This window comes from Photinus pyralis, unplaced genomic scaffold, assembly GCF_008802855.1.
Source record: "Photinus pyralis isolate 1611_PpyrPB1 unplaced genomic scaffold, Ppyr1.3 Ppyr1.4_LG10, whole genome shotgun sequence".
Classification (NCBI taxonomy): domain Eukaryota; kingdom Metazoa; phylum Arthropoda; class Insecta; order Coleoptera; family Lampyridae; genus Photinus; species Photinus pyralis.
Genome location: NW_022170250.1, coordinates 14,027,046 through 14,044,375, shown reverse-complemented (window position 1 = coordinate 14,044,375; position 17,330 = coordinate 14,027,046). Strand labels below are relative to the sequence as shown.

General features: G+C 34.3%; 1 protein-coding gene across 3 annotated transcripts; it reads right to left on the bottom strand.

Moving 5' to 3' along the window:
- Positions 1–1,462: 1,462 nt before the first annotated feature.
- Positions 1,463–14,394, bottom strand: LOC116161121 (zinc finger protein on ecdysone puffs-like). Of its 3 annotated transcripts, none has more exons than XM_031474353.1 (10): positions 14,214–14,394; positions 14,073–14,102; positions 13,716–13,953; positions 9,624–9,695; positions 8,894–9,240; positions 4,256–4,883; positions 4,095–4,206; positions 2,153–2,439; positions 1,907–2,106; positions 1,463–1,717 (listed from the first exon to the last, which is right to left on the bottom strand). In XM_031474353.1, exons 2-10 carry the CDS (start codon positions 14,090–14,092, stop codon positions 1,624–1,626), a joined length of 1,998 nt encoding a protein of 665 aa, XP_031330213.1. In that variant the 5' UTR covers positions 14,093–14,102; positions 14,214–14,394; the 3' UTR covers positions 1,463–1,623. The 3 variants fall into 3 exon arrangements, with proteins under 3 accessions (XP_031330213.1, XP_031330211.1, XP_031330212.1); XM_031474351.1 differs by having other exon boundaries at positions 1,463–1,729; positions 14,214–14,393; XM_031474352.1 differs by having other exon boundaries at positions 1,463–1,729; positions 13,716–13,947; positions 14,214–14,393.
- Between the last annotated feature and the right edge of the window lie 2,936 nt (positions 14,395–17,330).

Below are 17,330 nucleotides of genomic sequence, written 5' to 3'. Positions count from 1 at the left end.
TTCTTTTCTTTAAATCATTTAAATTACGCATGCCTTCTCATATTTATTTAACAGTATTACAGTACAGTTTCCAACCATTCGTTTACGATGAAAAAGTGCATTTACGAGCTAAGCATTTGAACATTTTACGGCAGTAGCGCTAGCAGACGGATGTTTTTTCAGCGCAAACATTTCGTATATCTCATGAGCCGTCTGTAGTATTTTGTCTGTGGTACAATGAATGGTTATTTGTCTAAAGACGAGTACATAAACGTGACCTATACCAACATTCATTTCTCATTTACTAATAAGCTAAAATGACATTTGTGATTTGAATGAGCTTGGGCGACCCTACGAAAAAGAAAATCGTTTGGAAATTTTAGACGATTGTGTAACGCTGCCTGTATCCTATGTCTATCCTACGACGTGCATTTCCTAAAAAATCACAGGGGTACAAAAATGCATTTCTTATTTATTGCATATGCATTATACATAACTAACATAACATTGGAGGAGGGGGGGTCGTAGCTGCTGAACCCAGATCTATCATTGAATGGATCTACTCTCGATATTCTCCACCTCTGGCATTCTCTGCCAATTTCGAGGGCATTTATAACTATCCAATGATATGGACTCTACGCCCCCTATTAACCCCAGTATGATTTCTCCGGCTTGTCATATAACGAGCGATCAAAAAAGGACTGACAATCGAGTCGCGGACTTTTCGGGTAACCAAAAAATCCAAAGGTTACTCGACAACTCTTTTTTGATCGCATAGTATGAAGTTTAATGAAAATAATGATTACAATTAATTGTAGGAATGACAAAATAAACAAAAACAGTTTTTTTTCTAAATAAAGCAAATTTCCCTATGTATCCTTTTTCACCACGTCAAAGCATTATTATAAAAATAATAACTCAATAACTCTGGTAATAGTGCATAATGGTTTTTTGCGTGTACCTTTAAATGTAATTTAATCTATGTCAACCACCTGTTTACTACAAAAATAATGTTTCACTATCTTTCAATTTTAAAACATGCTGCGACCTCTGATATTTAATAGCTGAATCATGGTTGCCCCATTTCATAAATGATTCAATTTTTCAATTCGTATGCCGTCCTTAACAAAAATTTTTTCCCGAAACTGTGCAATTAACGGTTCCATAAATATGGAGTTCAATGGATATGGCCTGTAACCATTGTTAATGGGACACCCTGTACAAAAAACGAGCACTATCACCGCCTACAGTACAGACACACCTACTTCATAATTTGGATGATGTCCAAGAAAGTGGTTTTAACATTGGCAGCAGTATTGGCACTGCTGTGCTCCAAACAAAATAATTCATGTGCGACGCAAAATTTACATCAACACATTAAAACTTGTGCAATATCGGCTGTGTAAACCACCCAGTCAAAATGATTATACATTCAAAAACGACATTTCACGGATACAAAAACTAAGAGCAAAAAAATATACAATTGAATGTCGAAACATTTATTATAATTACAATGCTATTGCTACACAGCAGTACACGAATTATCTTAACATCTACAAACTAAAATTATGAAACTAAATTTTAAAAAAAGTACACTTATATAATTTAACATTGTATACTAGAAACGTTCATAATTATAGGTATTTATTTAGCTTCCTCAACCTTATCCTCGGTTTTCTTTTCGGTTGCTGCTTCGTCCTTTGGCTCCCCATCTTTTTTTACTTCGCCATCTTTTTCGCTGTAACGTAACCTTGTAAAAGGAAAAGAAACAACTTTAGCGCATGTAACATAGAATACAGCGTGTCTATAAAATTGCAACCATGCTATGTGGTATAATTTGAACCACACAAATCATAGGATAGCTTTAAGACGCACTGCATAGATCTATCTATACTAGGAAAACAAGACAACATTGCGATAAGTTTACCTGTCGTATCGTTGCCCACCTGCATCTTCGTCCTCATCCGAACTCTTATTACCCGATTCCGCTTCCGCTAATATATCGCCAAGATCTTTATTAACGTCATCTGCCCATAGTTTATCATCAATATTCTCTTCATCTTCGCCAGACTTTTCCTTCTCGTCAGTTTTAGATTCCTTTTTGTCTGGTTCCCCTTGTTCCTTATTCTACAATACTTGACATAAAAATCTAAGACAAGTCTTTGAGAATAACCTTATTCTTTTCGCGTTCCTTCTCGGCCGTCTCCTTACGCTGCAAGCGTTCCGCATGATTTGCCAACTCCTTATCTTCTTTGTACCGTATGTATCGCTGCATATGAGTACGCTGTTTGCAATGTTTAGAAAGATTCTTTTCCAGTCCGCCCTCCTCCACTCGAGGCAAATACATTTTACACAGTTCGCAATAGTAAACTTCGACTTTGCGAATTTGCTCGATTCCGACATCGATCTTTTCCTTCGATTTACCTTCACCACCTTCGTTTTTCTTCGCCTCTTCTTCTTCTATTAATAAAAAATAGTGTTACAAAGAAAAATTTGAAAATGAAATAATGTGCCTCCCAGGGAAGGCCTGCGATCTAAAGCAAAATGCAGGTTTCAAACGGGAGCTGATAATTTCTGTCTCGTTAGACGCCTGTACCACAAAGAAATGGTACAGATAACACAGAGACAAATCATTGAATAAGAATCCGAATAGAAGTACAATGGGAATAAGAGAAAAGATGGCCAGTATTTTTCAATCATAATGTGAAGGTGATCCACAGCAATAGAGAAAGTACCTCGAGTGGCGCCTTAGTGTGAAACAAGCTTTATGGCTCATTTGATTCTTAAAAAAGGAATTTTTTTGGAATACTTTGATTCCACACAAAACTATCCACTCATCAAAGCACTAAATAAAAAAATTGTCAAAAAGTGACAAGTGAACATAGCACCCCAATTTTTCGCTTATGCCAAATTTCGGGATACTGGGTGTATTGATGACGAGAATCTCAAATATTAACTGAGTTTTTTGTTTAATGTTGAGGGAGCAACATAATGTTCCTGAATTACATATCATATACATGAATATTAAAGTTTGTACAAGTATTTAATTAACACCCTGTATAATGCCAGAATATAGAGGGAATCGCCTGACTACTCGGTGTGCCGGACTGTCGAGCACCTACTGCACTTAAGATGCCATTTTGTATTAAAATTTAAAAAATACAGAGTGTACTATTTAAAAATCGAAAATTAAGTCTATTCCAGCTAAACCGGAAGTAATAAAGAACTTATAGTGAATATAAGTGAATCACTTCTAAGAATCATCCAGACATTAAAAAAAAATTGGAAGGTAAGGGGGAGCTGTACAGTCCAAAATGGATGCTGAAAGTTTTTGTGAAAGTCGTAATTCTCTTACCTGAGGGCATACGCAATATGTGTTTTTTTCTTGAAAGTGAACACTTTTAACATTTAATTAATGTTATGTTTTGTGCCATTTGATGGTCATTTCTGTTGCGGGGCGTAAGGCACATTATTCAGCGAAAATTTCAAACACACAGCACAGAAGTAAAAGAGAAACAAGTTATGAAAGGCGATAATAGCGCCTTTCAACATAAGTTGGAAAATGCGCCAAAAAGTAAGCAATGTGCCATCTAAATTTCAAAATTTTATTGTCACGTTTGATCAAATCTTAAGTGATAGGAAAAAAATCCTTCCGACATTCAATTCGTTTTTACTCATATCACCCACCAAAATTTTATGTTCCTACCTACCGCAAATTCTGCAAAAGTCTGTCTAGTACATTTTTAGTTTTTCTAAAATGCTATAAAAATGAGAAGACAGACGTTTTTACTCGGTAGATTTCTTTAGTTTGACATATAGCCACCCTCCGTTTACCTCTTTATAAGTATTGACCATTTGTCCCTCAAGTGCAAGGGATGATTCCTGGAAAAAGTGCCAAAATTTTGTTGATCTGAAATATGTTAAATTTCGATGACAAAAATGACTTTTGCTAGATGTTTGATTACGTTGCTCAAAATTTCAGTACCCTTTCTCAAAATAACATTTGATAACAAATATCAAGAAAAACTGTTAAACTGGCCCCTTAAAAAGCATTGTGTTATCCTATTCGGATTCTTATTCACTGGATAATCTGAACTAGTGTAAGAGTTTCATACCATCGAAATCTCCAATGGAATCGATGGTCATGAAGTTTTCTAAATTGTCTTCCTCATTTCCAGACATATCCTCTCGATCCGGCTTATCGGCATTCAAATTTCTGGCTTTACGCTGTAAAACCACAAGTAGAGAAGAATGATTTGAATTACTCGCGCTTTACCTTGATGTGTTCAATTGAGCAGATGTGCGTCTCGTACAGCATGGGACTTTTAAAAGTAATGCTGCAAAAACGACAATATGGCATCAAAAACTTCTTCATACTCTTATGGGCCTCGGACGCCTGATGAGTCGCCTTGGGTTGCTTATAGTTCAGCTTGCACAGAGGACAGAAGTTTGTACGAGGCGCCAAATCCTCTGTGGACTTCTCGAGTTCGCGTTGAGCATTGCGTTGTGTAAGACGCATGCGTGCCAAAATGGATTTCTGCTTCATAGCAACGTAGCGCATGGCCGTCATATGTCGGCCACTATGCAAATGAATGCTGTACTTGTTGAAAGTCACGCACCTAATATTGCAATGGGGACAAGCCAGTTTGATGAAGTCTTTTCTCTTCTTTTCAATTTCACTCTCATTTTTGCTGTCGGACAGTTCCTTTTTGACTTTTTTAGGAGAATCCTTTTTCTCTTTACTGTCCTCATCTTTTCCATCTTCACCATTTTCCATCTCTTCATCTTCCTTCTTGCTTCCATCGATTTCTTCTTTGTCATCCTTCTCTTCACTCTCTTCCTTATCGCTTTCATCCTCTTCCTCATCATCGTCATGCTTCCGAATAACGTGATGCGAAATAGCACTAAACAACGACAATTAGTTACAACAGAATTTCAAATATTACACAAAAAATAAACGTGATTAATTAACAACAGTGTAATAGATCAAAATACCACCTTACCGCCGCATCAAGAGAAAACAAAACAAATCTTTACATTTACTTTTTCTATTTCACTCCATTTTCAGCTGTTTGGAGACGTTTACCAGATTCATTTTCTACCAAATCATTTAAAGAGAGCAGTTTTCAGAATCCTCATGTCATACGTCTGTTCGTTTTCGTTAATACATGTAATAACATCGTGATGTATAGATTTGTTACAATTTTCTCCGGTACACACTTCGGCTTGTCGCTTTTGTTAATGCCATACGTTCAATGTAAATTGCAAGATAGTTTTCACCAGAGGTCGTAAAGATTGACAAATTTTATTTTAATTTTTCCAATGTGTGGACCACTAAGTGGAATTGTTACTCCCAGGGAAGGCCTACAATTTTTTTGCAAATTGTAAGATTCAAAGAGGAGTCGATAATTTACGTCCCACATGACGTCCATTGTACTTACATAAATACAACAGATAACACTGGGACATTCATGATAGGTAATGGTAATGAGTAATGACACTGTTAGTTTCTCCCAAAAGGAATACATGAAAATTTGCTTCAAGACGATAATAAAATTCATGGAAGTTATGTATCAGATATAGTATATATGTCACAGAAAATCCATAAAATATAGTTCCAACACAATAGGAAAAAACGCGTGTAATTTTGGTGAGCGAAATTCCCAAAAACCCTATTGTACTAACAAATTCACAGCATGGCTTAATTAAAGAGATTCCATATTGAATCAGAAAATAATATATGAATGAACATTAAACTTCATTGAAATTTAAAAATAATTAATTTTACTAATATACTCTTTTGATTTAAAAAAAGATATACAGTAACCGCCATCTTGAATTTTTCATTTATCCTAAGAAACTTTCATTTTTATAGTTTTTATGGGAGGAAAAAATCTCGGGTTGTCAATTATAATTTCTACCTAATCCTGCCATAATTTTTAATTTTTTAAAATCGCTTTCAACATTTGGTAAATATTCACATTTTGAAAAGTTTTGGGAGCGTGTTTAAAAAATGTTGAAAATATTTGAAAAATGACGGGAGTATTTTAAAATTTGTGTTTTGAAAATGTTTACCAGTGCTTTAGTCCAGGAAATAGAGACTGAAAATGGACCATTTCCTGCAAAACGAGAAGTAGTTCCAATTTTTTTTGCATGTCATGAAAGAACATCTGGTGGTTAAGAATCCAAGTTTTCGACCTCCCACCCCTTGTGCTTCCCCCGTACCACCCTTAAAGCCAAAAAAATTTGGTTGGTTTTTTGGTTTTTCAATCATATCTTTTTATAGGTTATTTTTATCAGAAATTGTAGACTATACAATTCTACACAACTTTTATACACACTACTTTTTTGAAAAATGTTTATTAAAAACGATATCGAGCTACAGAGTTGCTTATATTTTTAAGAATTCTGAAATTTCTATGTAGATGTTTTAACCAAATTTTATACTTTATCTCTATAATTAAGAGTTTTATCTTGAAGTTATCGTGATATAAATCCCCCTACGCTGCACCCTTACCTAAGGGGATGCATAATAATTCAACTTTCAACTCTTGCTAGTGGGGATATTTGAATCACTGTGAGATTGTAGGGCTTTCTAATATACCTACGTTGGAAACAAAAAAATTATCTTACTTCAGTTCAGCTTCATCCTTCATATCCCCCCCCCCCAACCGCGGTAGGAATAGATATCGCGCGGGGGGGGGGGGGGGGGGGGGTGAAACTGAACTGAAATGAGACAATTTTTTAATTTCAAAAGTGTATTAGAAAGCGCTACAATCTCACAGTGATTCAAATATCCTCACTAGCAAGGGTTGCAAGTTTAATTATTATTCATCCCCTTTGGTAAGGGTGCAGAGTAGAGGGATTTATACCACAATAAATTCAAGATATTTTGTCGTAAAACTCTTAATTATAGAGATAAAGTATGAAATCTGGTTAAAACATCTACATAGAAATTTCAGAATTCTTAAAAATATAACCAACTTTCGAGCTCTATATCTTTTGTAATAAACATTTCACAAAAAAGTAGTATTATATCAAAGTTGTGTAGAATTTTATGGTCTACAATTTCTGATAATATTTTTTTCTAAAGTGAACCATTAAAACGATATGATTGAAAAATTAAGAAACCAACCAAATTTCAGCGGTTTTGGGGGTGGTACGGGGGAAGCACAGGGGGTGGGAGGTCGAAAACTTAGATTCTTAACCATCAGATGACTGTCTATGACATGCAAAAGAAATTGGAACTACTTCTCATTTTGCAAATTAAAACCCTCTATTCCCTGGACTACTTGTAGTTTTCGAAAACATTAAAAATATGCTAGAAATGTTCCAAAAAAATGTAAAAAATATTTTGAAAGTGGAAATGTATGAAAATTCAAAAATCTTTCAGAAATTTTAATTTGACACAGTACCCTAAAATTATCCAATGAACGATTAATTTAATTTAATCTTATGCACAGCTTAAATAAAATTTTGAGTCCTTAAGATCGCAATTGACTGGACCGAACTATTGATTTTTTTCATAGCAGAATTTTTTCTTATGCAAAAACTAAGCGCGAATCTTTTTGCTATCAAAAAAGTAATATTAGCTCAAACTTAAAATGACAAAATGAAAATACGTACTTGCTCCATTAAGAGATATAGAGGAAAATCAAGAAAATTGTCAATTTCAAAATGACCCTATATTTTTCTTAGCTAATCTAAAGTGGTAGCATATTAAATTCTGTTTTCAAAAATATACCTAACACACCACGGATATTTAAAAAAATCAATAAAAAAATTGAAAACGATACAAAGATTAAAAAAATTTAAAAGAAGGTTTAAATGATTCAAAAAAACAACACATTCAAAACGGTTTTTGATGTTTTTAAAATCTTTTTTAAATCAATATTGAATTTTATGAGATGAAAGTATACAGTGTTCTATTTTTAAAAAGGACTCAGATTATTGAACAATCAATATACAGAAAATTTTGTAATAAATATTTTTTGGTATCTCTGTTAACTAAGAAAATATAGGGTCTTTCTGAAATTGACAATTTTTTTATTTTCCCCCTTATCTCTGAAGCGGGTGAACATTTCAAATTTTGAACAGACAATTTTAAGTTTGACCTAAAAAGGGCACATAACGCCTATATTACTTTTTTGATACTAACAATACCCTATAAGTGTTAAAAATAACACCCTGTATCTTAAAAGTAGTATATATCTGTTTACCTACCTACTCAAATAATCGATTGAAAATGTAGCACAACCTCGTTTACAGTACTTTTATTTTGTACCACAAAACATGAAAGATCTTCAAGAAACTGGATTACAAGACGCAGTCAAAAGAATAAAATTCACCCAAGAAAGGTGTAGTTTCAGAAGTTGCCCAAAAATTTAAAGAGATGATTCTAATGCTAGGAAATGACAATGACAGTATGATCCATGGTAGGTCCACAATACTCAAATAAATTAAAATAAAATTAATGTCAACTTTTTGTGTCAGACTTGTCATCTTTCCTGCGCCAAGTTCATCATTAACAGCAAGCAAATAACATTTTCTTCTTTTGGACATCCATCGTATTTTTTCTATTTCAGTTGGCATATTTATTATTGACCATAGAAACAACAAAGTTATCTAATGTGGAGAACAGAAGCAAGTACTGCAATCCATGCATCTCGTCAGAAAAAAGTACAATTAGAAAATATAAGAAAAGTGTGGTTTCTTCTAAGTAGTCTCACTTTACAACACAAACTTTAGGCCTATAAAAAACAATGAACAAATTACGCATTTCTCTGTTATGCTCCGGCTCAATCTAATAAGCGTAAAAGGCATCTCCACCATGATAGATAACATAATTTCACACAGTGTTTCAAACATACCAGGTATTAACCAGTGAAATTTCTGGAATAAAATGTTGATTTACCTCCTTAATCTAGAAATTTTAAGTCTCCTTGCGTAATCAGATGTTGTCAATCGCGGCGGTAAACGTTTCCGAATAGCATAGGAGCTCTCTATCAGACGTCTGCGTGGAGGCACTGCTCTAAGATGTGCACCTCGCATTCCTCTAGTGCTGATACGTCCCCGATACCCTCCTCGAGGGGTACTAGAAATGGGTCTTGTCGGTCGCCGAAATTCATCTCTGCCTGTGGAATAAGAAGGCGGCCGTCTGTCGCGTGAGAAACTCCTGCGCTCTGAAAAGCTATTCGAAGGGTATCTGCCACTTGAACTGTTGAAACTGTCACCTTCATGGCTTCGTCGCGAACTTGCTGCCTGAATAAGATACGTAATTATACAACGGCACTGCAAGGCCTTCAGACATCGTGTCTACGTGGCCTTCAGTAAACTCATTAATTGTATTTTGATTTGATAACAAGTCATAAAATCAAAAAATCGTGTAAGCTCGTGATTCTAATCAAATCTATGTGAACATTTTTCTGTGTGTAGAATGGCATTTTGCTTTTTTTTTGGTTATATAATTATCGCAAGCACTACACATATGGTACGGAAGAAATTTCTCAAACAATACATTTCAAATGGGATCGTCCCCAAAGACGAGACTCCAATTTTTTTCTTATCAATCTGTTTTACGGCAAAAGTGCCCTACTCAAACCTGTAAAGCGAAAAAGAAACTGTGTCAGATTTACTGAATGTACCTCGGGTCTCAAGCGTTTGCGTTCGGGTGAACGTGCGCCGTCACGACCGGGATATCCTCCACTTGACAGCTCCTGAAACAATAATTGGTTTGATTAATATTGCTGATGAATTTTGGAAGGGTGTGAGGTGGAGAGGAGATCCCAAATAAAACATTTATTTAGCCTTCTTTACCATAATTTTTTTCCTTTTTAGTCCAGGCAATAGAGAACATATGAGGACCATAGCTTGCAAAATGAATGGTAGTTCTGGAAATAGGCTTACTCTATGTTTTTTGTGTTGCTGAATCCAAATGTTTCACTTCCCACCAAAAATTCCCTCCGCAACTCCTCCTCAAATCTTGAAAATTAGAAAAAAAACATGTTTTCTTAGGAAATCATTTTTTTGCTGCACCAATAAAATTCCTACAAATTGGAAATGTAGATTAAGTATGCCACCAACTACCGAGCGGATGGACCAAAAAATTTTTTTCAAAATTTGGGGGGTTGCGGAGGGAATCTTTGGTGGGAAGTTAAAAATTCGGATTCATCGACACGGAAAACATAAAACCAATCTATGTCCAAAACTACCATGAATTTTGCATCCTAAAATTATATATTTCCTGGACTATTTTGACAGTTATCAGTTTGATCTATTTAAATGTCAAAAAAAAGGCGTAAAATAAATCAATTTAAGAATTTGAATATAGTCCAAGCTATATATTTAAAAAAAAAAATTAGTTACCAGGCGAAACCAGGTTTTCCAGGCAGATGAAATGAATAGAAATTGGGAAAAAATAATTAAAACAGCTGAATTATTTCGCGGGTGAAATCCCGGGGGTTGAAAGGGAAATTGGTGTTTTGCAAATTGTGGCAAAACTATTAATTTTAGACGAAAATTTCAAATGTAAAAGTTAGAGATTAAAAAAATGAGCAACTTTTGTATCTGCACTATTTTCACATAACCTCCAATTTTCCTAGAAAAACCGGAAAAACTGTTTTTTTCGTTTTTTATTCTTATTTTGGCGAAAAAATATCGTAGGGGTTTGAAATTTGGAGGAAACAGATTGTTTTATGATAAAAAATAAGATAATTTTTGGGCCCATAAAGTTGAACCGTTTCCAAGATCTCCCGATTTCTGAAAAAACCACCTCTTTTTCAAGGGGATGAAAAATCTATTTCATTTCATTGTACAGAGGTGCGCGGGGTAGAAAAATTTTCGGGAAGACTTATATTTTAATAAACAAAAATAAAAAAATATTATTCCTATAGCAAAAATTCGAGAAAATCGCCAAAAACATGATAAATCAACATGTTGGATGTTAAAATTTTTTTCGAAATCTGTCTTCTTGCTTCTCTTTAATGTTTGCTTAAATATTCTCTTTTGTTATCTTATGTTCAACTGTTTTAGTTAAAACATCTTTATTATTTTTTTTTTCTGCATTTTTTACGCAATAAAAGCAATTCGAAGTAAAATCGAATTCTTTTGCTTCCTGAACAATTTCTTTTTGTTCACTGCCTCTTCTTCCTGCCTGTTTTATGCTGATGCAATTGCGTTGGGCCTGTTGATAAACTTGCAAAATCTGCAATAAGAACGTTAGTTTTCCCGGCTAAAGCAAATGATTTGAGATGTAAAACCTGGAGTAAACTTTGAGGATTTTATTCATAAATCCTGTAAATTAACGATCAACAGGCCCCGCTTAATCAACAAGCTATGTTTCAAACCCCTACGACTTTTTTTCGCAAAAATAAGAATAAAAAACGAAAAAACAGTTTTTCCGGTTTTTCTAGGAAAATTGGAGGTTATGTGAAAATAGTGTAGATACAAAAGTTGCTCATTTTTTTAATCTCTATAACTTTTACATTTAACATTTTCGTCTAAAATTAATAGTTTTGCCACAATTTGCAAAACACCACTTTCCACCCCTTTCAACCCTCGGGATTTCATCCGTGGAAAAATTCAGCTGTTTTAATTAGATATTCCCAATTTCTATTCATTTCACCTGCCTGAAAAACCCGGTTTCGCCCTGTAACTAATTTTTTTTTAATAAATTATTTTAGAGCTATAATAATAATAATAGTGATTTATTCTTAGAATTGTGAATTACAATTATCGAAACGTCAAGGGATATTATATAACAAACATATTTTATATTAGGATAAACAAACGACATAAAAACTGTATATATAGAATATACTATAAAATATCAAGCGAACCTAGAATACCAATATGTTCTTTGAATTCCTGTACAGAATAAAATGAGTTGCTTTGTAATATTTTTTTGAAACTTGTTTCGAATTCATGATGGTTGAGATTTCTTAAATGTTTTGGAAGATTAAACAATACGGAAGCTGTATGAAATGGAGAGGTATTGTAGTAGGTATAGTTGTGTTTGCGAATTGCAATGTTGTGCTTCCCTCTGGTGTTGTGTTCATACATTTTTCCTACTCAAATTTCTTAATGTTTTTATGCACATAATAAAGAATTTTTTAGATGTAAATACGGGGCAATGGTAAGATTTTAAATTTTACCAAGGTGTATTTGCATGTTTCTAAATATGTGAGGTTGCATATCAGACGAATTTTGCGTTTTTGAAGAATGAAGAGTCTGTATGCTTGCCTGCTCCAGTGCCGTCCTTAGGCTGGAGGTGGCCGCTCCAGGCCTCGCACTGTGAGGCCTTACTCTCGTTAAAAAATAAATATAAGTTTTGGTTGAATGAAAATAATATAACAATATTTTAATATATAAATATACAGGGTGCCCATTATGTATGGGATATAGTATATATCTCGGTAAAGATTTTTCTATATGAAAGTTGTTTAACATTTTATTTCCCATAATAAGGTAGCATTCCATTGTTTTTATTTCAGAAAACAAATGAGTAACGAAAAATAATTGATTTTTTTAAAGTAGCAATGCACACTTTCATTAGGCTCGTTTGATAGAGATTTTTTTCTCTTTTCAATGACATAAATTAATTTTTATTTTTTGTGATACATTATGCCACTGCCTTGCAGTTAATCATGAACATTTTGAACATTCATTATGATGAAACCCATTTTAATGCTAATTTCGTTTTGTCTTCAAGGTTTAATAAGAAACGTAGACGTTCATTTGTTTTATTTTGATGTAGGATATCTGGATTAATGTTATTCATTTAATTATGATACATTTTTTTGAAAAATTTTCTTGAATAAGGGTACTGTTATATCATCGAAAAGGGAAAAAAATCTGAGCCTAATGAAAAGGTGCATTGCCATTTAAAAAAATTCAATTGTTTTTCGTTACTCATTTATTCTGAAATAAAAACAACTGACCCGCGCAATATGTTCAACCATTGATTAATTAAATCCTTCACTCAACGGTTCAACTATTATTGGGTAATCCTCTGGGTGTATTGCATACCCCCCCCCCCCCCCCAATCATATTTCGCTCCAGGCCTCGCATTTGATAAGGACGGCTCTGACCTGGTTGATCCCCAACAAGCAATGTTGTAGCTCAATTTAGCCTGGACTAATAATAATAATAGGACTTTATTGGACACAAAATATAGAAAATATATAATAGAAAATATGTGTTTGAATATATTTAAACTTCTATTATAAAAAGGGGGCTAAAAATGAATTCAAGTTTTAGTTCAATAAATTCTTCTCAACACCCATTAAAACGTATTCCTACACAAAAAGAATGTATTTGCAAATGCTAGAACGCCAGAAAGGGTGGGTGGCCATTTATAAAATATTCAATCAGTATTTTTTATTGTATGACCTACATCTACTTCCAATCATATACTCATGTCAATTGAAGTAAAAAAAATAAAAATACAGCACAATTTGCAGTGTGAAACTTTCGTGTTACTCCCAGGGAAGGCCTGCAATTTTTACACAAATTGCAAGATTCAAAAAGGAGTCTTTTACTTTACGTCCCACATGACGTCCATTGTACTTACATAAATACAACAGATAACACTGGGACTAAGAAACAATTTCATTAAATCTCTTTTATTCAGACAATAGTCTGCGAACAAGGCGCGAGCACAAGAGCAGTGTCTTTCAGTTCCAACATCACTCTCGTTCCCGCTTTGAGTACTTTAAGGAATGAAAACATATATTTACCCCGCGGTATGATTTGTGGTAATCATCATAACCTCTAGACGAACTCGTATAACGATCGCCAGAAGTTGAATACTTCGACCTCGACTCTATAGTGCTGGAATACGGCGGAAATCTGCCTCTACTCGACCCGTATCCTCCGCGTCCTCTATCGGACGGTCCGCCCCACGACGAACGACCGGATCCGCGATAGGACGAAGAAAATCCGCGACCGCGGGTCATAGCGACAGCTTGACTGAAACTAAATGTGTATCAATCATAATTTTGGTCAAGTGTTAGTGTCAAAAAAAAAACTTGATTAGATTAAAGCACACAAATAGGACATAGTGTCCTAAATAAATAATTAAAAAAATTGTTTACCTTGGTCGGTAGTAACTCATGGTGGTCCCACTGAAATAAAAACATAAATGAATACCTCCATTTTTTTTAGGTAAACGGGAGGAAGCGCTTGGAGAGCTAACCAAACCAGCGAAAAGACGTTTTGGAAGGAAATACGCTTACCTCGACCGCAATTTATAAGATTATACCTAAACGTATCTTCGGCAATGTTCCCACAGGAATTACACACTATTTTCTAGTTCAACGATACAATTCATGCAGTACAATTAAAAAAAATTCGCTTAGCACGCCAACGCAATCAGAGAAAACCGACACCAACACGACAAACAAGCTTCTATTAACCGGATGTGGTTGTGACTTCGCAGCTGCGCAACAACGTCAAACGTTATTGATTTGATTAAAAACCAAGAAATTAAACCTAAATTATTGCTAAATTGCAATAAATTTAATTGATTTGACTCCGTGATTTGAAATCGGCGAATTTCTCACTTCACTTTCAAGACATATTTACCATTTAGTAGTATTGGTGTTGGTGAACCCCACCGGATATACCGTTTGAAATATTCCCGCGTCAATCAGATTGTACTGTATGACCGCAAATCGAAAATTGCTTGAGTGGAGTTTATTTGATTTTTAGTGGTTGGTTGGTTTACATGATTTGTAAATGTATACACACAATAACAATTATTTCATCGTGAATCTTCAAAAGCCAAGGCAAGGCAGTAAACTTGCACTTGAGAAGGACATATTGCCATCATACAGAACATCAGAATGAACCAATGCAAGAACAGGCTACGACGAACCAGGCGAAGCAGTCAAATACCTAATAGCAGAAAAGAAGCAGAGTATCTGCAAAAAATGATGCAGTGCAGATGAATTGCACGAAAGTCAAGGAGCAAAGTTTGCTCAACAGAAGTAAGAGTTCTTTAATTCCAAATTATCTTCGACGTCATCATCTAGACGAGGGAAGTTAGAGGTAGAAGCTGGAGTAGTAGAGGAATGAGCAAAGATTAATATACAAGAACCTAATGCGATAGGGGATGCAAGTAGAAAAGCCGCAACAGAGCACAGACTTAGCGAGTTCCAAGTACGGCGAAGAGAAACACTTAGCATGTACTATATGGTCTAAGATTTTATGGGAAACACATTTAGGTATACTTAAAAGCGCCCCCTATTGAGCAGCAGATAATGCACGCTTAGTGAAGTGACAGGCGGAAAACGCCAAACGTCAAGTAGCGGAAAAATCGTTTTTAGTTTTAGACATTTTCTATTTGTAATCGGTAGTAATTCCTCCGTTAACAGTGAATTTATTTTGGGATTTGTTTCGGTCTAGTTAATTTGTTGCTTGCGCGCAAAACTAAAAAAAAAAAAACTAAAAACGGTTTTTCCGCTACTTGACGTTTGGCGTTTTCCGTCTGTCACTTCGCTAAGCGTGCATTATCCGCTGCTCAATAGAGGGCGCTTTTAAGTATACCTAAATGTGTTTCCCATAAAATTAGCAATCTGTTGTATGTGTAGATCTGTGCTAATTGTTTGTGTTGGCCCTAACTCCTAATCATATTATGTGTATTGTTATACAGTTAAAATGACAATGTGAATTATTCATATTTTGAATATCCGACAATAAATATTATTAGAAGCAGAATCTGTTTTGGGCCAGTCAAAAAAATCCAGGACAGCTTTCTCACATGTAGCAGCTAGCCCTCTTTGAAGAATTCCAAGCAGACGAATGTTTACACTGTGATGAACTGATGATGTCATTGTCGATGAGAACATATACTCGACAGCAGAAAGAGCAATTATATCAATAGTGAAAAAAATGCAATTAGGAAACACGAAATGAACGGAATCAAAGGTTTTGTTATGAGCATATCGAATACCTACATTGAAAGCCTAGGTCATATAAACAGGCTCACGTTTAGTCCTTATTTCAAAGGAAATATTAAAGCATTCTTTTAAATAGCGTTTGAAAGAATGAGAAAAATATACAGCGATAAAGACATATCGTTTACAGGGACCTTTCAGTCCAACCATTATTTTAGATTGTGCAATAATTGCATTTTACATAAATTTTTCATTAATGTTAGTTGCATAATTACATTATAAATCCTTAGCTTTGTTGACTTTTAAGGGAATATTTGTTATTTTTAATATAATCACACTGCACACATTTTAAAACGTGTTTCATGCGTTAACATATGTGTCTTTATTGTTGGTTGTATATTTGCTCTTGTTACATTTTAAGTCCTGAGCTGTGTTAAAAGATTAATTTTAAGGTCAGGCTTGTTATTTATTGTTTAATCACACTGGTCACATTGTAAACCATGTGTTTCATGCCTTAACAGATGATTTTTAAGTATTTCTTGTTGCTGGTTACATAATTGCATTTTAAATCCTTAGATTTGTTTATTAAAACATGTTTTTTAGGAAATCTTTTCATTGGTTGCTCCAACATATTCACGATTTAACTATATTCAGCAAAGCAAGTATCTGATACAGACCAATTCTTCGTTGTATCTGTTACTCTTTTACTCGTGACCCGCTGCCGGACTGTGCGTAAGCTATACGAGAAGGGGATCCTCTACTTTACTACTTTTCATCTTAAATTATGGTAACCGAGGCTGGAGTAGAGCCACGCCATTTGTTTTTTTAATCACAATTGATCGTGTATGTGATTTAATATGTGTTTTTGTACTAACTTGTTGTATCACGTTTTCCTCTGGCATTTATGTTTCCTGTGTGTAGTTTTACGCATTTGTTGAACTGCATTTGATTCGATTACCTAATTATGTACAATTTGAAATGTTTTATTTGTGTATTTTCTCTTGTATGTTGTTGTCGTAGTTGATTTATTTAAAATTTAATGTACATATTTGTGTGGCTACATCGGGGGTTTTTGTCCCGAAGAAGGTTTCCCTGATATCGCCTTGTGTGCGTAATATGTTCTTTCTTTTTCATATGCGCAAAATTCGGCATTTTCATTCGTGTCATTCATATGGGTCGATTGCTACTGAGAATCAAAAGTATTAAATCGAAATCTTTTCTTAATGCTCCCCTAATTAATTTATATCAAAATTGTAAATAGGTTTCTTGTATGTAACTTGAAAAATTTTGCGTTTGATGCTCATGCCCTCATTGATTATTAATCTATTCTGGGAACCGGAGAGAATAACTAAACTAGAATTTAGTATTTGCGTAAAACTCGAATTTTTATTCCAATAATTTCACGGCGCGAGTGATATTTTAGTAAAAATTAGATTTATAATTATAATTTATAAT

Excerpts from the sequence above, each read along its gene's own strand:
- LOC116161121 (XM_031474351.1), bottom strand. The coding sequence starts at position 14,092 with ATGAGTTACTACCGACCAAG. Across the intron at positions 9,241-9,623 it reads GCAAACGCTTGAGACCCGAG|GCAGCAAGTTCGCGACGAAG; the intron begins GTACATTCAGTA and ends TATCTTATTCAG. Across the intron at positions 1,730-1,906 it reads GGTGGGCAACGATACGACAG|GTTACGTTACAGCGAAAAAG; the intron begins GTAAACTTATCG and ends TCCTTTTACAAG.